The following is a 25,145-nucleotide window of genomic DNA, read 5'->3' as shown; positions in this document are numbered from 1 at the left end:
GTTTTTTTAAAAAAAAAAAAACCCAGCCCCTCATTAGTGGTCAGCGGTTGGCAGCCACCGCGGGCGACTGGGAGCCGGCCACCGGTGTGGTGGCTGCCGGTGGAGTTTGTTTGTAAAAGTTTTTTTTTTTTGGCATGGGAGAATATTGCAAGAAGTTGTGGGGGTGGGATTTAATTTCACAACCCCTTGGCCATTTGGACGAACAAAAGTATAGATGACCATTGGACCATCAAAAACTTTTTAATCTTATAATGCAAATAAAAATATAAGTTGACTTTTTTACTGTTACTCCAGCCCGTGACAACAATTTACCTGAGGATGATAAGTCTTAATTAAGAAATAACAAGTCTAAATTTGATATTAACAAAGGAACTTTTCCTGATATATAACAAGAAGTAGCATGTACATAAATTAAAAATGACAATTTATTTAAAAATAACACGTCTTTATTGGAAAATAACAAATTTAAATATGAGATTAACAATGTGTCTTTTCCTGATACATAACAAGAACTAGCATGTACATTAATTAAAAATGATCATAATTTATTTGAAAACGACACATCTTTACTAGAAAATGACAAGTCTAAACTTGAAATTAACAATGTCTTTTCTTGATATATAACAAGAAATAACATGTATATTCCCAAATAAATTGTTGTCATTTTTCACGAAAGACGTGTCATTTTATAGTAAAGACGTGTCCTTTTTAATTAAAGTACATGCTATTTTTTGTAATATATCAGGAAAAGACACATTGTTAATCTTAAGTTTAGACTTGTCATTTTCCAGTAAAGATGTGTCATTTTCAAATAAATTATGGTCATTTTTCATTAATGTACATGCTACTTCTTGTGTATCAGAAAAAGTTGTTTTGTTAATATCAAATTTAGACTTGTTATTCCTCAATTAAGGCTTGTCATCCTTAGGTAAATTGTTGTCACGGGCTGGAGTCAAAGTAAAAGAGTCAACTTATATTTTTATTTGTATTATAAAGTTAAGAAGTTTTTGATAGCGTAATGGTCATTTATCTTTTTGTTGGCCCAAATGGCCAAAGGTTGTGGGTCAAATCCCACCCCCACCATTTCTTGCAATATTCTCCCATGAATGAAAAATAAAAAAAACTGTTATAAACAAACTCCACCGACAGCCACCACACCGGTGGCCGGCGGCAGCTGCCAACTGCTGACCACTGGTGAGGGGCTGAGTTTTTTTTAAAAAAAAACAAAGGGTATTTTTGACATTTTACTAACTTTCAAAATTCCAATTTGGAAAGTACTTCCCTCTCTGTCATTACATTTTCTTAGCTTCACAAATTGGCATTTCATATTTTCAAACTTCTTTATATGTCATTTTCCCTATGTAGAAGGTGGCTGAAAAATTATATCCACATAAAGTATGAAATAAACTCCCTGTATATAATTCGATGCCCAAAAAAAAAAAGAAATTACAAGTGTATAATTAATATAGTATAAACATTTTAACATATCCATTGCTTTAGCATACAAAACCTAGCTTTCTTTGATTCTTTTTATATCCATGCTTTCACTCTGTAAATACTATCATACGATCAACCAATACTTCATTCAACCCTTAATATAAGATCTAAATAACTAATTTGAAAAAATTAAAAAAATAACTAAATTACTTAATTATAATATATATTACATTATTACATGATCTTTTTATTATACTTATATGTATTATTAAATTACATGTAAATTTATAAAAAATGATAAGCAGAAAAAAATGGTAAATAAATATAAATTTGTAATTTATTAACTATCTTAATCTACTGAATCTCATATTAACAACTGGAAATAATATATTTTAGCCAACTGCATTCTAATTACAAGACTAGCTGACAAAAATTATCCTTTAAAAAATTCCCTTTCTAACCGAGCACACCTAATCTAAAGCTGCTATTTTAAGCATAATTATCCTCACATGATTAACCCACCTTTACAGTAAACCAAATGGGATTCAAAATAGATATAAGCTGTAGACAACTTCAAACCAATGTTATCATGAGCAGTGATTATCGGAATAAATATGAACCAAAATTGAATATTCTCAATAACAAAATCAATATCCTATTATAATACAAAATTTTCTTTTGATGCTACGTTACTATATTTCTATCTCATACTTCCTCTATTAAAAAAAATGGAAAAATAGATATTTCAACAGTGATGTCAGGTGGTGGAAGGTTGGTAAAGTTGAACCCAAGTATATTCTTCTTTGTAAGCCACATCTGAGTCACAAGATGCTTCACATGTGTACACCACAATTGATGCCCAATCTATAGAGTCCACTTCATTGTCGACACCTAAGTAATAGAGTAGCTGTGGCAGAATCTGGCACCAACGACATTTTTAAATCAGTAACTTCCGTAACAAGAATGACAAATTAGTAGTCTTCCAGTCCTCAATCTACTTCGTTTTTTTTTATATTTATCATTTTTCTCCAGACTAATTTACTTGATATATACTATAATATAAGTCCAGGATATTTTAAGGAAGATTAAATCATATTTGTTATAATTAACTAATTTATTTAACTCTCTTGATCTGTCTAAGTCAGTCAAATAAGGACCTAAGGACTATATTCATTGAGTTTCTATCAATGAATCCTCAAAAACCTTACCTGAAACTCACAACACATTGAACCACCACAGTAATTGCATTTAGGGATATCAGCTTTAGACGGTCGACCACTTGAAACAGGCCATATGGGTCTTGCATTAGTATTTCGATAATACCTGTTGTCGCCAGAATAAATAAGCTATTAAAAATGCAATAAAAAAGGGTATTACAATGAAAAGGGGCAAGCCTCGCCAAATTTTTCTAAGATGGGTAAAACACATCCATGTTTGTCATCACATCTTTTATTGCCACTACATACGGTATTGACAGGTGGAGACATTTTAAATTGGGCAATCCAAGTTTCTAACACAGTGAGCCGAACATTCATGTGAATAATGGTCAGATAGTGTATTGCAGCATAGTCAAAACCATCACTCGGTTCACAATATAAGTATCATACAAGCTAGGATAGACCAGTCAGGTAAAAAATATCTCACTTTCAGGCTTATCGGTCACACCAAGACACAGTATAACCTGTTTGCCAAACATTTCTGTGGTGCTGGAAGCACAATTATCCAACAGAATTTCAACCAGTCAAGCAATAATCACCTCAATATTTGTTCAGGGGCTGAACTAATACGCTCCTGGAAGCAGACCCAACTCTTTTTGTCATCATCACCCTGTTTACAGGCCAAAAACAAAAAAACCTTAGCAAACAACATAGCTGCATATAAACTATACCATCAATGACAGGTGAATTTGAGGCAATACCTGAAAGTTCTCCAATATGGAATTCATTGTGTCATCAGTTCTGTTCTTTGATATCAAAGAACTAGTTAAAGCATTGCTCTCAGAAATGTCAGGGTTATTGTTATCACTTTCGTCTTCAATAATGATCTCAAATTCGGGCCAAAGAGTGTTGCTAGCATCTGCATTGTAAAGAACGATTCTGAGTTGAACTTGCAACAATGTAAATATCACAAGAATGCCTTTTCACAATAGCTCTCTATAATGCATGCTTGTACAACTTTTTTTCCTTTTTTCGATGAACATTGTACAACTTGCTTTTCTTTAATAGTTTATAACAATTTTATACCTTACGGTGATCATCTTTATAATTAGTTTCTTCATACCATGAGTTTTCAAAGATGTCACCACAGTTTTCATTCTTAACAATCATTTATGCCCAGTAATAGTCTCACAAGCTCTAGACCACCAACCTTTCTTAGACTCCACTGAAATGGTTCTGCAATTGTTTGGTCCAGATGTAGCTGTTTGAGCAGAAATTTTCATCTGCGGGCAAGCAATTTTATGACCAGAGCGCCAATGGCTGACCTGAAAGTTGAATTTTTCAGTAATCAAATTTATAAACAGAGAACTAAAAGTAGAGCAAAATTACCTGGTGCTTCTCAGAGCAATACCGCACTTGTCTACAGCTACTGCAGAGTTTATCTCCTTTCCATGTAACACACCAATCGCATAGAGCAGCTAAAAGTTCAAAGTGCGAAAAATAATCAAAACATTGTCTTAAAGCAAAAAGAAGCTGCTCAACATGTTGTTCGTTCATTTATTCCAATCACTTCTAGAGGCATTAGTAGGAGTTAATCCACTCATAAATATATAGATGAATGTTGCTAATACAGATTGTCATTATATATTTAGTTTAAAAATTGCAGGCAGAAGTTGCAGCACCAAAGACAGCAAAGTAATGAGCAACTCATTCAGTCTAATAATTTTGACTTCATTGAGGTTGAGATGTAACATTAAGCAGAAAGAAAAATGGCAATTGGCATGTGAATCATAAAGTCATTTAAATTCCCGCTGGATTCTTTCAATGACTTGCCCCATCAGCATGCAGTTGGGGAAAATACCGTTTATAGTTCAACATAAACTAAGAAACCCAACAAGTACAGCCCCAAAGGAGCATTCAATCACCCTGCCATAACAAATTATCAATTCCAAGGGTAACACGGTAACTCTTCATAGTTATGAATTTATTCTCAATCCCCCAAAACATTCATAAATGCAAAAAATCACTTTCTTCTGTTTTAAAAGGTAGCCAATTTTGCTTCCATGTGTGTAGAAAAAAGAAGTTAAAACTCGCATGAATTCTCAAAATAAAATTTTCGTGAGAATGTTTTGAGGGTAGTCTAGCAAAAAGAAATAGATTTTTTCCTTAACAGGAGGGGGGGGGGGAAGAAGCTGAGTAAAACTGACCTCCAATGCCAACGGGTTTGTCACTCCCATCATTTTTCGGACGTTCACTAGAGTAAAATGGATTATCACGAGGTAACTGGCAACGGAAAACCTTCACACTTCAGAGTGCATAGCATAATTAGAACTAATCAACAGGAAAACGAAGTAAAAAGGAGAATTTGTCCCTTATATAACAAAAATTGACCAAAGAACTCAAAGAAAAGAGATTAAGAATAGTTTAGCAGTACCTTCTAGATGGCTTATCTGGATGGCGTTTCCATTGCTCATGCTGATCCCGAAGAAGACATTTCATTGAAGAACACATGAAAACAAATAACATCCGGTGAAATGTACTTTCCTTTTCAGTTGGCGCATAAACCTTGTAGTTCAAAGATTAAAGAAAACTATCATCCACTAGCAAAACTCAGACAAATAGACACATATTAAGGAAGATGTAAGAACAATTTACAGATAATTCGAAGACTAAGGATACATTTCATCACACTTGGAAATAAATATTGGTGACCAAATAAACAATACAGAGGAAAATTGCTCAAGAAAGGCATAAACTTATGAGAAAGACAAAAGCTTCATAAAACTACAATTTCGAAAAGAATCCTACCTGAAGAAGAAATTGTAAAGGCTCTCCACATATGTCACACATACATGACCTTCCTGGTGGTATATTCACTGGGTCAAGCCAGGCCTATTTATAAACAGATAAAACCGTCAAATCATGAATTAGTGTTTCGCCAGCAAAAACTTTTATTTGTTTTTCAAAATATGCAAGGCTTGAATAGCTTCTTCTTATACCACAATATACATACAGTCGCATAAGAGAATTTGACTAAATTATGCAATTACCGGGGCACCTCCAGCTTTGCTGGGAAAATATTGCCGTTGAAGAGACCATTTATTTTTAGGTTTCTCAACGAAACCTAAAGTAATAGGGTCTTGCTCCTCCTCCTCATCGTTAGAGTCATAATCTTCATGCTCATTGTCAACAAGGGCCTCTTCATCGTCGTCATCATCAAGGGATGAGATTCGGACACCCTTGAGCTTGTCTGTAGGATCTCCAATGGCATTGAAATCCATATTCATCCCAAACAGCAATTAACTGTCTAGTGTGCCACGTATTCCAGTTACTTGATTCTGCGCAAGACTAAGTAGAAACCTCAAACTAAATGGTTTGAACCACAACAAAAACATATATATGCAGAAGTGATCCAGCAACTAAAAAAAAAAAGAAAACACACACAAACAACTGAGCAGCAAATATATCATAATACCAGCAAAATTGACACAACAGCAATGAGGGAGGTTGGTTTAAATTCAATTCAGTCACTTCCTTCTGGAAAGAATACTTCTTTCTCTGACTTAATCATAGAATATAAGGACACTAGATAATCATCACATGAGACGAAGAAACAGAGGCGAGGATAGCAACAGGAATAAAAGATAATGGACACACACAAAAAACTGCACAAAACCTCGAATACAAGAGAGTGTAAGAGTGTGAGCCCTGTGACGACAGCGAGAGACAAGAGAAGGGCTGGGCAGTGAGACAATGAATGTTGGAGCCGGAGAGCAGCAGGGGATCACTCACTTAGGGTTGCTAAGCTTTCTCTCGAAATGATAAAAAGATGGATTTAATAATAACTAAGTTAAAAAAAATTGGTTTAGAAAATTAATTGACAAATAGTTCCTCGAATGATAGGTTATACAAAAAAAGATAAATTGCACATAAGGAATTTTTTTTTTTTTTTAAACCAGACACGTAAGAGAAGTTGAGTTGCATAGAAAAGACAATTTGCACAATTGTAGACAGTAAAAATAATTACCCAAATGCTACACTATGAAAACTATTTCCCAATATGCTGCATTTTTTAGAAATCATTTAGGCCATGATGAACTTTCACTCTGACATCTATATTTTTAAAATAAAAAGAGCAGAAACTCATTCACCCTCTGATGAACTTTCAATCTGATAATTTTTTCATTTTCAGCAAAAGTTACAGCTAAATGCCCCATTTCATCAAATACCGTCACATCTCCCTCTGCCTTTTGAATTATAGCGAAAAGTACAGTTAATTACCCCATCATTCCCATTTTCATTAGCTGCCCAGCCCTTCGCGTGAATGCCCTAACCATTTTGGCCTAGGCATAGGCAGGTTGGGCAAGACAGGCTTCCCCACCCATTGGTGTCACCCTACCTAAATCATATATGAAAACATTTTCATTTATGCCTGAAAAATACATTTCATAATTTTATATTTCCGCACATTCAAATATTCTAAAATAAATCTTAACAAGTATCCATACTACAAGAATTAAATAACATCCATAATCAATTATTCAATTAAAATCAAGGCAACTCTCAAAATTGTAATTAAAGCTTTGAAATTCAAATGGTTTGCAACTTTGCATCAATCTCCATAGTCCACAAGTTGACAAAAAGATGAAACATCTGAAAAAAATACAAAAAGGAAAAAAAAAAAAAACCTTGAGATATTCCATCAACTGATGGGGATGGGAATGTAATAGAAGGTTGATCATCCATTCATCCATTTAAGCTGCTACAAACATTATACAATTCAAGGGACCATGTTTTAAGCTGCTGCAAACATTATATAATTCAAGGGACCATGTTTTAAAGATATATCAATACACAAAACTACTTTTGGTTGTTAAATTTAACAACTTGAGAAATAAGCCAACAAAAAAGAAGACAATTACATCGGTATTTGATACAAAAATACAGATACAGAGCACAATTCATAGCAAACCAGTTGATACAATTGATTCATAAAAAAATCTGCCAAAGACAAAAAAGAAATTGAAAAAGAAGACACAACAAATCAGCAGCTAGGGTTGATTTCATCTATTCATAAGCCAAAAAGGGTCAAAGCAGAATTTTATAGTTACTTTGTTTACTTCATTCATTGTCTGTCTTCGCCAACATATTCAATTTTGAAAATGACTTCTCCCTCCGCCCCTTCTTTTTTAAAGCTAGATATCCTTAAAGCTGACTTTCACACACACACGCTAAACAACATGAACTCAAACTTCCTATATACTACTTCCGGTCCTTAATATAAGACCTTGTTTGACTTTTATTTTGGTTCTAAATATAAGACCCCAACCCACTTTGTCTCTCATATTTTCGTATTTTTTCCCAAAGTAATCCTTCTAACAATGGTAGTTTTAGCCAATACACTTGATTAATAAGAATATTTTAGGAAAAACAATACCTATTTGTTATAAATAACTAACTTAACTTCTTTTTTTTATCTCCTCAAATTAGTCAACTAGCTCTAATAGTTAAGGACGGAGGTAGTAATATATAAAAGACATATCAATCAGTTAATGTCTTAATGAACCATCAGTTACAATGAAGGTAGTAGTTCCAGCAAACAACAATCTTAATACAAACAATTAGACATCAAAGTTCCTAACTTAGACTCAAAGTAGAAAAATATAGCATCAGTTACGACGGAGGCCTATAGTATCAGCGGGAATTCACAAGCCTTATTCAACTTATTCGCAAGAAAAGTTCCTGACTTTGACTCAAAACAAGAATTTTATGCTCACCCCCACGATTTCTATCCACTACCTTCCAATTTTTACCTCAAGCTTCAAAACTAATTTATTACTGTCATCCATATAATTAACTATCAGCAACCAAACTTATTAAACAACAGCAAAATAGAAAGAAAGACAAACCTGAGATAAAATCGACGAGAGACAGAGAAAGCACCTGAAACGAGCGGCGCGGTGAGGCTGAAAGAATTAAGGAGGAGAGACGGACGAGATAGACGAGATTTAGTGTGCACTTGCGTTGACGCGTTCCCCACCTGAAACGAGATAGATCACGTACGAGGGACGGAGTGAGCAATCGAAAGCTTGAACCGAAATGAGAGATGGGAAGAGAGGAGCGAGCCGCTGCTACCGCAGGGGAGTGGAAACTCGGAGTCAGCGGCGAACGAAAGAACAAGAGGGTCAAACGGGCTAGGGCAAATGGGAAAAATATTAGTTAAAATATAATATAATTTTATAATGTATTAATATATGGGGGGAAAACACAAAAATGACACTTAAGTTTTAAAATCCCAAAATGATCACTTGAATTTGTAAAATCCTAATTTAGACACGAGTAACTAATTTGAAATTTGTAAATTTACTGAAATGACTATATTGCTCTTTATTTTTTTATTGTTTTTAAACAACAAAATACACCCACTGGCTGACTAGTCGCTGGAACTCCAGTGTCGGCGGTGGTCACAGGAGCTCAGGTGGCTTCTATCATCAAAATTTTGATGGCCAGCAAACAATCGATTGTAAGAGCTCCGACGGCCGGTAACTTTTTTTTTTGTTGAAAATTTTAACAATTTCAGCAACATGATTAACAAGTTTTGTAATGCCAAAGTTCAGTATAACAGCTAACAACAGGTTTTTTAGAAAATTCAAAAAGTAGTATTTTTACAACTTCAGTAATGCCGTTAACAAGTTCTGTAACTCTATAAGAGTTGTTAATATCGTTATATGACTGTTAACTGCGTTACTAAAGTTGTAAAAATGTTACTTTTTGAATTTCCTAGAAAACATGTTAAATGTTATACTGAACTAGGGGTGAGCAAAACCGAACCGTAACCGAAAACCGAATCGAACCGAATTCAATTTCGGTTTTTCGGTTCGGTCATTTCGGTTTTCGGTTATATATTCGGTTTTTATTTTTTAAATAATTCGGTTTCGGTGTTCAGTTCGGTTAGTAGGAAAAAATTTCGGTTATAACCGAATAATCGAAATAAATATATCATATATTTATATTTAATAAATATTATTATAATAAATATATATGTGGGTATATGTGAACTTTTTTAATATATTTATATTCAATAAATATGGTTATAACAAATATTATTATAATAAATCACATTGAATCATGAAATATTTATTAATTAATAGTTGTAATTGTGTTTTATTATTATTTTTAATTTAAAATCATTTTTCATATTTATATATTTCGGTTAATCGGTTAACCGAACCGAAATTTTCGGTTAATTCGGTTTCGGTTAGTTCGGTTAATCGGTTTCAGTTCGGTTTTTAAAATTTACTCTATTCGGTTATTCGGTTAGTTCGGTTATTACCGATAACCGAACCGAAAAACCGAATACTCACCCCTATACTGAACCTTTTAGTAGAGTTGCGGAACTTGTTAACGGCATTATTGAAGTTGTAAAAATACTACTTTTTGAATTTTCTGGAAAAACTGTTGTTAACTGTTATACTAAACTTGTTAATAGCGTTACAAACTTGTTAACTGTGTTACTGAAGTTGTAAAAATTTTCAAAAAAATAGTTGCCAACTATCTGAGCTCTGGTGACCAATTGTCAGCCAACTGTCGAGCTCAGGTGAGCTCCGGTGATGGAGACCATCTGAGCTCTGACAGGTGCCACCGACACCAGAGCTTCGACGACCGACCGACTAGTAAGGGTATTTAGTTTTTTAAAAACAATAAATAAAATAAAGGGGAATATGGTCATTTCAGTAAATTTACAAATCCCAAATTAGTTACTTTTGTCTAAATTGGGATTTTACAAATTCAAGTGACCATTTGGAAATTTTCAAATTTAAGTGTCATTTTTGTATTTTTTTTCCTACTATATATATATATATTATATTTATATATTACAGACAGGGTCAAATGGACAGCCCGTGATATGTCCAGCCCAAAAGTTCTTTGTTTTTTAAGGCAGATTTTTTTATGGGGGGCCTAGGCAAATTTTTTTCAAGCTCAAATGGGTGCCCTGAGCTGTCAGGCATCTTGAACACCTCTAGTTCTGCCTATATGTGTTTTTGTTGTGGTTCAAACCATTTAGTTTGAGGTTTCTACTTTCGCGCAGCATCAATTAACCGGAATACGCGGCGCACTAGGCAATTAATTGCTGCTTGGGAGGGATATGGATTTCAATGCCATTTGGAGATCCTACAGACAAGCTCAAAGTCAAGGGTGTCCAAAAAATCTCATCCCTTGATGATGACGATCACGACGATGATTGAGGTCCTTGTTGACAATGAGCATGAAGATTATGACTCATGTGAAGAGGAAGGGGACAGAAGATGTGACACAAGAGAAAATGATTACATACAAAAGAAAAAAAGAATTGTACACCAAAAAAGTTTAAGTTGTATACTGGGAAAGTTAAATTACACAGAATCATCCCAATTTTTTCTTATCAATATAAATTTAAAATTGTGTTACTTACATATTTATGCCATAAAAATTAAGTTATAACCAATTTCGTGTAATACCATACCCTAGGGTTTTAAGTTTCCAATATCCAATAAAGCCCATAACCAAGTTCTTTTTTTTTGGACTCAATAACCAAGTTCAATAATAACAAGGGTCATGAAAATTACATTAAAAACTATAAATATGTCTTACTTATAAAATCAATGAATTAACTCCATGTAAAAGTGTCATTTCTTTATTTTTTTAAGTCAATTACATATAATTTCATGATATTTTAAAATTTAAATTTAAATTTCCCCCCTGATTTTATATTTTACTCTTTACTATCACTTTTGTCGAAAACCAACAATGTCATATCAGATTAATGAGAATGACATAACATCTTATATTAATTAAAAAGTTTAGGTTTGATATAAAGCCCCTTGAATTTTAAGTTAATTATGTATAAGCCGATGAGATCTTAAAGTTTAAATTTAATCTGCTTAAATTTTTAACATTAAACCCGTTCCGTTGTTTTCCCCTCCCATGTCTATCAAGGCGAACTCATTGGTTTCAATTGATCTAATAATTCTTTCATTTTCCTCAAATGTTAAAACAAGATCAAGGTGAGAAAATTAAGTATAGATAGTGGATTAGACTTTGAAAATTACCCAGTGTAACTTGTACAAGCTTGACCTTCCTTCTTCTTCCCAATTCCCTTTCTCTTTCTGTCTCTCTTGTTTGTGCTAGTTGGATGTTGAAAATGATGATAAGAATGAGGTGGAAGGAGTGTTTTATGAATTTTTTTTAATAATAAGTTAATATCACATTATAAAAAGCACAAATAATCAGACAGGAGAGATAAAGATAAGCATTCGGTTTTTTAGTTATAACCAAATTAACCAAATAATCGAATAGAACGAATTTTAAACACCGATTAACCAAACTAACTGAAACCAAATTAACCAAAATATTTTGGATCAATTAACCAATTAACCAAAATATATAAGTATGAAAAGTGATTTTAAATTAAAAATAATAATAAAACACAATTACAATCATTAATTAATAAATATTTCATCATTCAATGTGATTTATTATAATAATATTTATTCTAATTATATTTATTAAATATAAATATATTTAAAGAGTTCACATATACCCACATATATATTTATATAATAATATTTATTAAATATAAATATATAACATATTTTTTTAGTTATAACCGAATTTTTTTTTAACTAATTGAACCGAACACCAAAACCAAATTGTTAACAAATAAAAACTGAATATGTAACCAAAAACTGAAATAACTGAACCGAAAAGCTAAAATTGAATTCAGTTTGGTTCAGTTTTCGGTTACAATTCGGTTTTGCTCACCCTTAAAGAGAATATAAGAGGGAGGGAAATACACTATGTAATTGAGAGAATTATAATGAGGTGCTAAGAAAAAATATAAAGAATATAACTACAAAAAATTCTCATTAACAAGTTAGAAGTTATCACTCCCAATTTTAAAACTTGTCATTACAAATTGCTAAATTGTTAATGAGACTTTTTAATAATTATGTTTTTTCTTGAGATTTTATTGTAATTCTTCTTAATTAATTTCTGAAAAACTTCTCATCAAAGAAGATATATCTTGTGGAATCAAATTACGTTAAACAGCAGTAATTCTGTGAGTTATTATTGGACGTTAATAAAATTAAGTTAATTTAGAGACAAGTTCCGCCTCCTGGAAACCTGACCTTTTTCTCTTCAATTTTGGGCCAAATGCATCCAATGATTGCCTCCCTCACTTGCGGGTGGTCAGCGTCTCCGCGACGCCCTTCCTCCGTTTCTTCGGGCTTGGGCTTGATTTTGATGGATTGCGGGTTATGGAATTTTGACCATTTCTTATCATAATTGGAATTAAATCTCATAATTAATTTTGTTGGGAAAATTGGCCATAAATTCTGAATTGAAAATTTACTCATAGAATGGAATCTAACATCATCGGAAATGGGTGAGATCCTTCAGTGTTAATAAGGGTGATGGGAGAAAGACCAAATTATTTTTATAAAACGTAATTATATATTTAGGAAGACTACTTACGCATTATGAAAGCTAATTCAATCTCTAAAAAAAATAATTACATATTGGTTCATAATGCATCTTCAGAAAGGTAATTATATATTCAAGGAGACCATTTACACATTATGAATGCTTATTGCATCTTAAGAAAGGTAATTGCATATTTATTCATATTACATATTAGGGAATGTAATTGTATATTCGGGGAGTCAACTTACACATTATGAAAGCCAACTTACACATACTGAGAGAGGTCAAATTGTACATTATGCAAACTAATTTTATCTTGGGGTAATTGCATCTCTTGAGAATATGTAGAATTTACTACTTTGCGGATAGCAAAAAATTTACTGCTCTCTGTGATTTTTATTATAAGTTTTAAAGAACTAATCTGTAAATAACAAAAAATTAGTAAAAATTAATTAAAAGTATTAAATAGTTTATAAATATATTTTTAATTTCAAATATTTTCTTATAATAAATGAGATAAAGAATAAAAATATATATATATGGAGAAATATAACGAGAGTATAGCACAAGCGAGAGGATAAAATATATATTATTTAATAAAATTTACATCCATTTTAATCATTTTAAAACTAAAATTACTCTTTCAATAATAATCCAAACAATTCCACTTTTATAAATTGACTTATTTTCAAAAGTCAATCTAAATATAAGTTAGTATTTCTCAATCTAACTTTTTTTAAAAATCAAATTGAAAATAAGTTAATTTTTTTTACCGTTAATTCAAATGGGCCATAACTATTGGTTGCTTTTCATGTCGCAAGCTTCATGAATCATAAGTTATGCATGCCAGAGATCAACATGAAGCAAAAGGAATAAAAACTTAATTCAATTTTAAAGTTAGCTGGGGGCTAAAAGACACTTATGCAAAACACTATTTCAAGAATGAATAGAGTCTACACTGGCTTTTTAAACACGAACAAGTCAGTTCGACGGCATGTTTGGATCTCCGATGAGGACTCTAACCAGGCCTGGGAAAATGGGAATTGTGGCGTTTTGGGCAATAAGCTAATATGTATATGTGAACTTTTGAGCCTCATCGAACATTGCGTCTGAAGCTAAATTTTGGTGCATTATGAAAAAAAAAAGTTCATTCATAACGAGGAGACGGAAAAGGAAGCAGTGGTAAAAGGACGAAATAGGATATACTTTGTATATTTATTTAAAAACTTAAAATATATCCAACACCTCAAAGTATTTTTTTTAAATATATTTGGTATCTTTAAGTATTTAGTGGTGTATCTAGGACCCTAAATATTTTTAGTGTAATTTTACTTTTAGCAATTTAAGATATTGGATGCACCAAAAAATAATTTAGGATGTTAAATGCACTTAAAAAAATATTTTAGGATGTTGGATGCATTTACATATAACTTAGGATGCTAAATGTACTTAAAACAATATTTTAAGATGTTAAATAGACTGCTAAATACTTTAAGTTACATTAAATATGCCTAATTAAATGTTTTTCTAGTATTTATAATTTTTTTCTTATAACACATTAACTCTTTTTATTTTTATACTTTTGATTTTAATATTTCCGTTAAATCTATCAAATTATATACATTATTTATATGCATAATAAAGTTTGTGTCCTTTTTAGTTATTTTACATCTAAACTTGCTTTCTCTTTACTCATCCAAACAAGTTTAACCTTGTCAAATTGATCTTTTCATAAAAGTCAATTCAAATATAAACCACATCATACTAACTAACTTTTATCCCAATTTACGTTTGTAAAAGTTAGATGAAATAAAAGTCACTATTTTCACCATCACAAAACGTGGAGAGAGAAAAACAAGCAGTGATAAAAGGACATAATAGGATATATTTTGCATATTTATTTAAAGGGTAAAGATATATCCAACACCCTAAAGTATTTTTTAAGAATATTTGGCATAACACCTTAATTTATTATCTAATTTTATGTCAAGTGGAAGTAATTAGGACTTTTTATTTAGCCCTTAAATTGAAATTTTTGAATTTTTACCTATTCATTGTAATCTTAGTTTTGGCTCAACTTTAAAAAATCATAACTAATTTTAGAAAAATCAAAACAATATGGTTTCAAGCCCTACGTGAAGCTTTCAATGAGATTTTTTTTTTAAAAATACTTCTAGATTATTATATAAGCTCCTGTGTGTTCAATTCTTCCATAAAAAATGTATGGTACATTTGGTAAATTTTTCTATTTTTCAAAATTTATGTTTGATTTTGAAAAGACATAACTTTTTGTATAAAACTCCAAATTTTATAAATTACCACTCATTTTAAAGCTAAAAATGAAATATATTGATTTGCCAAATTTCATGACTTAATTCTTTCATTTTCTCAAAGTCTCATGTGGTTAAACTCTAACTCCATTTTGGTCAACTTTTACCCTTTGTGTTTAGCTTCCCCTAATTCAATTTTAATAACTCAAGCATGTTTGAACCATAATTCCACAACATGTAATAAGCATATCTACATAAGTTACAAGTCTCAAATAGTCAACCATATATCATCTCATAATTATTACAACAAATAACATAGAGTTCATTACAGAGTCATCAAAATATTCCTCAAGATGTAATCACCTCCTTGCCTTTCCCATAGCCACTTGTAGCCCCTTTCAGTGTTGCTTTGCACATAGAGAAGAGTGAGATTGTATAGAAATCTCAGTAGCAAAGAATTACAATTATAATGTTAATTAAATAAGGTAAGTTACATGTAAGTTCACAAAGCATCCATTAACTTTCATGCCATGCTAGATGATATTAAACCATTTCAAAAATCAACACACTAGTGCATTTTGTCAAGACATACAATGCAACAAGTCAAACACATTGTTATGAAACAAATTCAACCATAACATGGCACATGATCGAGGAATTATACAAGGTAACAACTAAGCAAGATAATATAAAATTGTAAGTTCTAAGCTACCTCTTGTGTCTTTGAATTACATAGCTGCCTTCTTGATTTTTGAGCTTCCACTTGCTCAACAATATTGCCTACCAAATAGCAAGAATAAATGCAGTCCAAATCAATAATACTATCTCATTACACAATCCATTCTAAAACTTACCCTTTTAACCTTGAATTTAGGGTTTTGGCATCATCATTCTTTACATTATTCCTATAGGCTTTTCCTATGTAATTTTTCATTTAAAATCTATTTTTAAATTTAGATTCATCAAAATCCAACTCCTTCCTTTCTAATTCAGTTTGGCTGAATGGTCCTATAGGGTTTCAAAAATTTTATTTTCAATTTCAATGCTTCTAAACATATGTTCTTCACATATCTCTATACCAAATCACCTCTTAGATCCATTGGAAGCATCAAAATAACAAAAATAAAACCCTAGGACAACATTCTCCTCTTGGCCGAACAATGCCTCCCAAGTGCACAACTTGATATCTTTCAAACAACAAGGTTTAATCATCACCAAACCATTATTTCCTATCATTTAATTCATATAACAACTTAATATCAATCATAAATCATCAATAGCTCATTTCATGCAACATCAACCTTTAGGATCCCAACTATTAAACCCCACCAAAACCAAGTTTAAAACCATCAATCCATAGGAAATCAAACACTAGATAGAGTAATCATGCTTTTACCCTGATTAGTGGTTTGAAATTACTTCAGTTCACTTTGTTCTTTCTCTCCTCCTCCTCTTCTCCTTTTGGCTGAAACCCTTTTGCCCTTCAAGGTCTCAAATTGGCCAAAAAGAGTGGCTTATGAGGAGAGGAGATGATATTTATAAAACTACCTTAAGTCTTTTTTATGCGGTAACTCATAGGACACTTGGCTCCATCTCTTCTCTTCTTCCTCTTCAGGCACACCACATGCCCTTTAGGTGTCCTTCAAATTGAATGAAGGTGCCACCTCATGGGACGCATAACCTCCCATGTGCTAAAATCTATATAATTTATTTATAATTCTAATTTTTCAATTCTATCATTTAACAAATTGTATTATTTCATCTAGGTCCTCACCCTCCTCAAATGGCATCACATAGGTTAGAGGAATAAGGGAAAATTTGGCCCCACCAAGCTTATAGCTATTGCACTGTATAATTTTACAGTATCAGTTAAATTTTTCTCGGATCCTGTTAAATTCACTATCTCCAAAAATTCATTTTCTTGCGCCAATAACTTTCTTTTGATGAGAAGAGGATTTTCTAATTTTTTCAGATTTTATTTTACCCTGTAACTCCTTCAATTAAACTTTTCCCACCAAAATAGGCCATCTACCAGTATAATTCAAACTTTAAATAAGTTAAAGCTAACTTATGCACCTTTAGAGGTTGGGAATAATTTTAAAATTTATAATAACCTCTCAAATAATTTTTTTAGTTTTTTCATGAATGATTGAGGCCCCTATATATTTTAAATAATTCGATTTGATCAATTTTTCCTTAATTATCTAAAATTCCAAAAAATACAAAAAAATATAAAATAAATTATTTTTACCTTAGTTTTATCTTTCAAGCCTCAAATACTCTTCTATAATGTTTATTCTATTTTTCATGATTTTTGAAAAATTTCTAGAATTTCGGGTACACATTCCCACTCTGTTCAGTATTAACCGGACATTTTGAAAATGACAGTTCTATCTCCGGTCTGATTTCAATTCAAAAGCTGTACCGACTATCTGTTGGCTACCCTGCTTGCCCTATGATCTATTTTATATTTCTTATTTTCAGAGTTAAAATTAACAGGGTGTGATATTTGACACCTTAATGTGTTTAGTAGTGTATCTAGGACCCTAGACATTTTTAGTGTAATTTTACTTTTAGCAATTTAAGGTATTGGATGAACTAAAAAATAATTTAGGATGTTGAATGCACCTAAAAAAAATATTTTAGAATGTTGGATGCACTTAAATAAAAGTTAGGATGCTGGATGTACTTAAAACAATATTTTAAGATGTTAGATGTACTACTAAATATTTTAAGTTACATTAAATATACCTAATTAAGTGTTTTTCTAGCATTTATAATTTTTTTTCTTTATAACACATTAACTCTTTTTATTTTTATACTTTTGATTTTAATATTTTTGTTAAATCTATCAAATTACATACATTATCTATATGTATAATAAAGTTTGCATCCTTTTTAGTCATTTTACATCTAAATTTACTTTTTCTTTATTTATCCAAATAAGTTTTAACTTGTCAAACTGATCTTTTCGTAAAAGTTAATCCAAACATAAACCACATCATACTAACTGACTTTTATTCTAACATACACTTGTAAAAGTTAGATGAAATAAAAGTACTATTCTCACCCTAACATAACATGGTGAGAGAAAAACAAGCAATGATAAAAAGATAAAGTAGGATATACTTTGCATATTTATTTAAAGGGTTAAAATATATCCAATACTGTGAAATATTTTTTTAAGTATATTTAGCACCTTAAAGTATTTAGTGGTGTATCTAGGACCCTAAATATTTTTAGTGTAATTTTACTTTTAGCAATTTAAAGTATTGGATGCGGCAAAAAATAATTTAGGATGTTGGATTGACTTAAATATAACTTAATATGCTAGATGTACCTAAAAAAATATTTTAGGATACTAGATGTACTACTAAATACTTTAAGTTACATTAAATATATCCAATTAAGTGTTTTTCTAGTATTTATATTTTTTTTCTTATAATACATTAACTCTTTTTATTTTTATACTTTTGATTTTAATATTTCTGTTAAATCTATCAAATTATATACACTATTTATATATATAATAAAGTTTGTGTTTTTTTTTAGTTATTTTACATCTAAACTTGCTTCTTCTTATTTTTTTAACTCATCCAAACAAGTTTTAATTTGTCAAACTGATTTTTTTTATAAAAATCAATTTAAACATAAATCATATCATACTAACTGGGTTTTATCCTAACTTACGTTTGTAAAAGTTAGAGGAAATAAAAGCCACTGTTCTCATCGCTAATCCAAACACACTCTAATTGCTTCTTAGAAGTGATTTTACGGAGTTTGAGATAAGTATATGAGAAAAACTTTGTCTCAACTTACATGAAATCACTTTTTTTTTTAATAAAAAAAATGTTTTTAGCGAATCCAAACACCTCTTGAATCGCTCCACAGTGATGTCAAATAAGCCCTTAAGTTTACTTCACTTCTAAAGTAGGTTGAGACGCAGAAGTTGTTCAAAGCATTATATTAAAAATATGGTATAGTATAAATTTTAGTCTCTTAAATTTGGGCCTATTTTGACATGGCACTAATTCTGTTAACATGATGATATGACGCCTAAGTGCCTAACATAGAAGAGTGAGCTGATCATGTGGCATGAGTCAGGGAACGCTGACCTGGATAACCAGAGGAAAAAAATAAACAAAGGCGAGCTGAGGTAAAACGCATATAAGTCGCACGCACCAAATAATCTGGATTTTTATTAAGGCATAAAAGAAGGAACACGGTCGAAGGTTCAGTGGGGGAGCAGGGCCGATGAAGGCAAGAAGAGGACCGGTTGAATGCAAAGCCGTTTAAAATCATTTGTGGCCTATCAATTGCAAGTTCCGACCTCCCTTGCTCTTGCATGTTTTGGTCAACATTCAAAAACAAATTGACCGGATTATCTATAGCATTACCAAGCAACATGCTGCTTTGAATCCCCACTTACTCTTCTTCTCACAACTCCTTTCAATTCTTGGATTGCTGTTAATACCCCATGACTTATATCAGAAACCTATGCCCATAAAATTCATCAAAAGATAGATGCTCCTCTGCAACATTTTGGAAATATCTCAGTATTAAATAGATCTCCTTGAGGATTTCTGCTAATTAATATCGATGATGACGATGATGATTTGATGTACCAAAAGCAGTGTGCATGACCTGGATTTCAAAACAGTCCGGAATACATAACCTGCCAAAGCAAAATATTTAAACTCAGAACCGGGCAACCAGAGGTAAAATAATCTGTCAAAGCAAAATAATCACAGAACTGAGAAGTTGATGAAATTGCTAGGCAAAGGTTCTTCGCGTGACAACCACCGGTAAACCCACTGCTCCGGTGACGACCACGTCACTCTTTGCTGGTAATGTCAGTCCTTTTGATCTAACCCTTTCCCCTTTCCCTATTCGTTCTTCAATCGTCAATTTCTATTTTTCTTCGTCTCTTTTCTTTTATTGTTTGCGCGTGTTTTATTTGACTTATTGCCTTTTTTTTTTGTCCCTTTCTTTAACAATATGTCCACATCATCATGCCATATATGTGCCAGCTTGTCTTTCCACATCATCAAGTCCACGGTGTTAGTGCCATCTCAGACAAAATTAACAGCATGAAGTTACCAAGGATTACCGGTTTGAAACGAACAAAATTTTAAAAATCAAAATCATAAGTTCAAAATTTCAGGAGCCAATATCAAAATAAGCTTAAATTTCAGGGACTAAAATTTGTATTAACCCTAAAAACATAAATGAAGATTCTCTGAAGCAGCTTTTTAATCCTCAAAAGTCAGTTTCCATGCCTCTGTTGTGATGCCACAAGAAACTGATATCTGCGAAGGATGGACGATTATGTGGCAAATCAACCATTTCCTGTAACTATATATTCCCTTAAGGAAGGACTAATATACAAACTTGTATTGCCTTGTACAAATGATCATACATTAACCGGTGTCGCATATAATTGTCAAATACCGTACAAAGGAAGAATCTTTTCATAAAATATAGAATCTGTACTATATATTCCTTTGTAACTTCTTTTCATAAAACATAACAGTCCACACATGAGCACTTTGCAGCCAAAATGCAGTGACGTTACTACTGCAGAAAATGCGCCTAGCAACGTCCTACAATTCAAATACGAAACAAGGAGAGTCAGAAAATTAATAGAGCTTGGTGTGGTAGGTGTATAAAGTGAATTTCTCATAGTTCTTAAGCACGATTATGCGCAAATCAGAATTATATAAAAAGTCAAGGTCAGGTAAAGGTGCCAAAAAAATTTGTGAAAAAATTACACAGATTTTAAGTAACACAATTTATTAATCTTAGAACCTTGGAAATCTCAAAATAGATAAGAGATACCATGGGAGAAATTACGTTATGGTCTCTGTCCTCAATTGACAAGTTGATGGTGTAACACCCTGAATTTTCTGATTCAGGATGAATAGAAAAGAAAAAAATTCATTAAAATTACTTAATGGTCAAATAAAATTGAAAAAAATTATGGAATATTTATTTTCATGGTTTAGACATATTTTGGATAAGTTATTTCTCCAAAAATGACTTAAATAATTTTAAAGTTAACTTTGTTTAAGGCAAAATAGTCAGAGGTTTATATTTGAGCCGAAAATTTTAGGATAATTATTTTATAAAGTAAAGAAGCTACTTAAGGCATAAAATCTTTAAAATGAATTAAGGATTAATTTCTGGAATCAAGGGCTATTTTATTGAAAAATTCAAAAAAAAAGTTAGGAGTTAACTTTTAATGTCAAGTTTTAGAGAAATTATTTTATGGGTGAAAGAAACTGATGGAGAAAGCAAAAAAAGTTCACACAAACCATTGTGGAAAAGTTTCTGGATTTATTCCATGATCTCAGAAATTTAGTGAAACGATGAAATTGGAAATGAGAAATGATTAAAGGGCAAAATGGTCCTTTCATTTTCCCCACCCTTATAATCTGATAACACGCCCTCTCCCTTCTCATTCTTCATCTGTAAATAATGGGGAAATCAGAAAGAGACCGAGAGAGGACGTAGGAGGAAGAGAGAAGCGCGTCGCCGGCGAAGTGGTGATCGGAGGGGGGAAGTTTACACGCGATAGTGTTTTCTGACTGAGGTAAGACCGATTAACACTCCTACCTTTATTTCTTTCGTTTTCTGTGCCTTGAAGGAAATGATGACATATTAAAAATCTGGGTTATCAAAGAAAGCTATGAATCGAATGAAATATTGGAGGGAGGATGTAGTTAGAAGCTCAAACAAGTGAATGGTAGTGTTGCATGTGCTGTTGGGTTATGTTTTTGATGATTCGAAAACTTAATCTTCCAGCCCCTGTTCTGCTTTATGGCGCCTAACTCTATGGAATTTAACTGGGTAAAGTTTGCCGAATTGAAGGAGGTAGATTGAAGTCCAAATAGATCGTACAGGGGTTTGCATGTCACTTTCTCCTTCAATTTTGTGTAACTCGTGACTGATCTATGAAGATAATTTTGTTGCTCTTCTTCTCTGGTTCTTAGTGTCCGAAACAGGGGTAATGGTTCAAAGAGATGATGTGGGTTGTTTGATGAGAAAATGAAGAGCATAAATTGGGGGGGGGTGTGTATATGACCGAAGCTTGGGTGTGTGTGGTATGGGGAATTAAATTGAAACACACACAAATACATGGATAGTTGATTGTGACACAAAATATTGAAGTTAGAATTAGAAACTGATTGTAATTAATTTGTTGGGTTTTACCCGGACGTTAAATGAATATTTTATGACTCAGGAACTGGAAGAGGATGGTTAAACTGAAGTTGTGGAGCTTGAAGGTTGCTGTTTCATTGGGTTATGGCGTTAGGTTTCGTGAAAGATAGTGAAACACAACTTAAACATTAAAAATAATTTAGTAACAAGTGTGGATAAAAACGTGTGTGTGTGTGAGAGAGATAATGTGACGTGAGGAACTCAGATTTTAGTGGTTGTAAGACTATTCAACTGTCTTGTTTAATACTTACCCATGTCAAATATTTCCCCAACTATCTTAGCCATGTCTGAATATAATAAAAGCTGGTTTGAAAGCTAAGAGGGAATCTGGAAAATTTGCAGATTTAATGAAGATTGATGTTAAGAAATGAGGCAAGAGTTTGCTTCAATCTTGAAGTTTGGACGAGGTGAATAGAAAGAGAACTGATTGAATTGTTAAAGATTAAGCCCTAGAAGTTGCTGATTATTAATAATCATATTAGCATATAGATAATGTAAATTAGATATCATTGTAGGTAAAGTTGTTGATGGTAAGGTTATAAAATTTGACGCTATTGAATAATGGCATTATGCTGTCCAAATCTGAAAGAAAATTCTGTAAAAGGAATATACATCTCTGTGGATTTTACGCATGTGATGATGGTGGATGATTGGATTGTTGGAATGTTAATCCTGAAGCTATAAATGCTTTATTGTTTGAGGTCTGCACATGGAATAAATAGTGATTTTGTTATACTACCTCCGATCCTTAATATAAGATCCCGTTTGACTGTTATGTTGGTCTTAAATATAAGACCCCAATCTATTTTGTTTTTTATATTTACTCAATTTTTTTCAAAATAGTCCTTCTAATAATTATAGTTTTAACCAACATACTTGATTAGTAAGAATATTTTAGAAAAAACAACACCTATTTATTACAAATAACTAACTTAATTTCTTTTCTTAATTTCCTCAAATTAGTCAACTGGCTCTTATAATTAAGACCGGAGGTAATATAAATTATAGTTGAAGATTTTAGATTGAAGATCGACTACACTAAGTTTTAATGGATAGGCTTGAAGTGATATCTTGAAGTTAGGAATAATTTCCAGATTATGAAAGATAGAGGAATTGATTTAAAATTTATTGTTGAGATTGTTTGAGGTTACCAACCGATGAATAGAAATTTTAAATGAACAGAGGATATGCTGGCATAGATTAAAGTCTGTATAAGAGGATTATGAGGCTATGGGAGAATACATGCATTTGGGAGGTTGAGTGTTAATGGAAGTAAATCTGAAACCTATTCTGACCAATATAATTGGGCCAATTGTTCGAAATATAATCCGACGTGGAATCATTTTAATTAAAATATCGTCATAAGTGTTTTCTGAAAAAGCGGGCATTTTCAGTTTTTCACTAGCGCAACCTTCTCTCTCTTCCATCATTGTTCAGTCCCGTCTCCCTCCTGCTTCCCCGTTGGTGTAAAGTTTCTTCTTCATATTCGCACCCCAGCCATCTGCTCATCTCCCTCTCCAATCATTAATATGATTTTTTCACCCGCCCCACCCATCTCTCTCCCTATTTTAATTGAATAATTTCGCTTCCACTCCTTCCTTCTCCATTTTCAAGAACTGAAAAAGACATACATTACCTAAAAAAACTATAACGGAAATAAATAAAAATCAAGAAACTTTTTAATTTCTGATTTTGTTCCAAGATGCCATCATCATCTTTTTGCATTCCTTGTGATGGATCTGGTATAGCAATAGCCCCTGACTTGTCGATCTCACCATCGTTTTTAGCATCCCGTCATTCGTGGTCTGAACTTTGTCTCATTTTTATTTAGACAAAGCTGACGAGAATGGGCCATCACGAGAAATGCTATTACCAGTGTTTTGAGAATGAGTATCCAGATTTTTGAGAGCAGGGAGTGATATGGGAGTGATGCAAGACGAAATGGGGTAAGAAGAAGAAGAAGAAAAAAAAAGGTAACTTGAATCGAGGGACGGTGTCGATGGTGAGGCAGAGGGAGACAGGATTGAACGATGATAGAAGAGAGAGAAGAATGTGCTGTTAAAGATGCCCGCTTTTTTAGAAAACATTTATGATAATATTTTAATTAAAATGATTTCACGTCAGATTATATTTTGAATAATTGGCGCAATTATATTGGTCAGAGCATGAGTTAAGTGGTACTCTGAGAGTACCTAAGAATTCCTCGTAGAGTTAGGTAATGGATTAGAAAGTTATTAAGTGTTATCCTTCAATCTGGAAAATTAAATCCACATTTAATTGAAAGGCTGTATGGAGTTAAAGAGATTAATAATAATCAAGTAGTTATGAAATATGAATGAGCATTTTTCCAAACTAAAATAAGTTACAAGTTAATGTAATATGTAAAAATAATATTTTTGACCAAAATGACCTGTTACTAAGAAAAGTAACTATATAGGTTAAAATAAGGGAGATAACCTTCCAAAAAAAATAGTTCGAATAACAAAAATTATTCAGGGTGACTAATTATCAAGTAAAGGTGAAAATTAAAGAAAAATGGGATTTAAGAAATTTATTTACTTATGAATTATATTGGATCAAGCATTAACTTACCCTT

At 32.0% G+C, this 25,145-nt stretch overlaps 1 protein-coding gene and 1 long non-coding RNA gene across 5 annotated transcripts; one reads left to right on the top strand and one right to left on the bottom strand.

The window, feature by feature from the left end:
* Positions 1–2,009: 2,009 nt before the first annotated feature.
* On the bottom strand, positions 2,010–8,543 carry LOC114738304 (programmed cell death protein 2-like). Of its 4 annotated transcripts, none has more exons than XM_028926344.1 (11): positions 8,504–8,543; positions 5,645–5,942; positions 5,403–5,486; positions 5,029–5,159; positions 4,802–4,899; positions 3,984–4,072; positions 3,805–3,919; positions 3,356–3,513; positions 3,194–3,264; positions 2,646–2,760; positions 2,010–2,356 (listed from the first exon to the last, which is right to left on the bottom strand). In XM_028926344.1, exons 2-11 carry the CDS (start codon positions 5,879–5,881, stop codon positions 2,195–2,197), a joined length of 1,260 nt encoding a protein of 419 aa, XP_028782177.1. In that variant the 5' UTR covers positions 5,882–5,942; positions 8,504–8,543; the 3' UTR covers positions 2,010–2,194. The 4 variants fall into 4 exon arrangements, with proteins under 4 accessions (XP_028782177.1, XP_028782179.1, XP_028782178.1 ...); XM_028926346.1 differs by having other exon boundaries at positions 5,645–5,932; positions 8,504–8,520; XM_028926345.1 differs by lacking the exon at positions 8,504–8,543 and adding an exon at positions 7,283–7,459.
* LOC114738305 (uncharacterized) lies at positions 3,192–24,460 on the top strand. Its single transcript, XR_003739521.1, has 3 exons — positions 3,192–3,266; positions 21,835–21,837; positions 24,448–24,460. It is a non-coding gene; the product is annotated as an uncharacterized LOC114738305 (long non-coding RNA).
* The last annotated feature ends 685 nt before the right edge of the window (positions 24,461–25,145 follow it).

This window comes from Neltuma alba, unplaced genomic scaffold (genome assembly GCF_004799145.2).
Source record: "Neltuma alba isolate B1F8T4 unplaced genomic scaffold, ASM479914v2 tig00013571_pilon, whole genome shotgun sequence".
Taxonomy (NCBI): domain Eukaryota; kingdom Viridiplantae; phylum Streptophyta; class Magnoliopsida; order Fabales; family Fabaceae; genus Neltuma; species Neltuma alba.
The sequence above is the reverse complement of the archived record's forward strand: the minus strand, read 5'-3'. Positions and strand labels throughout refer to the sequence as shown.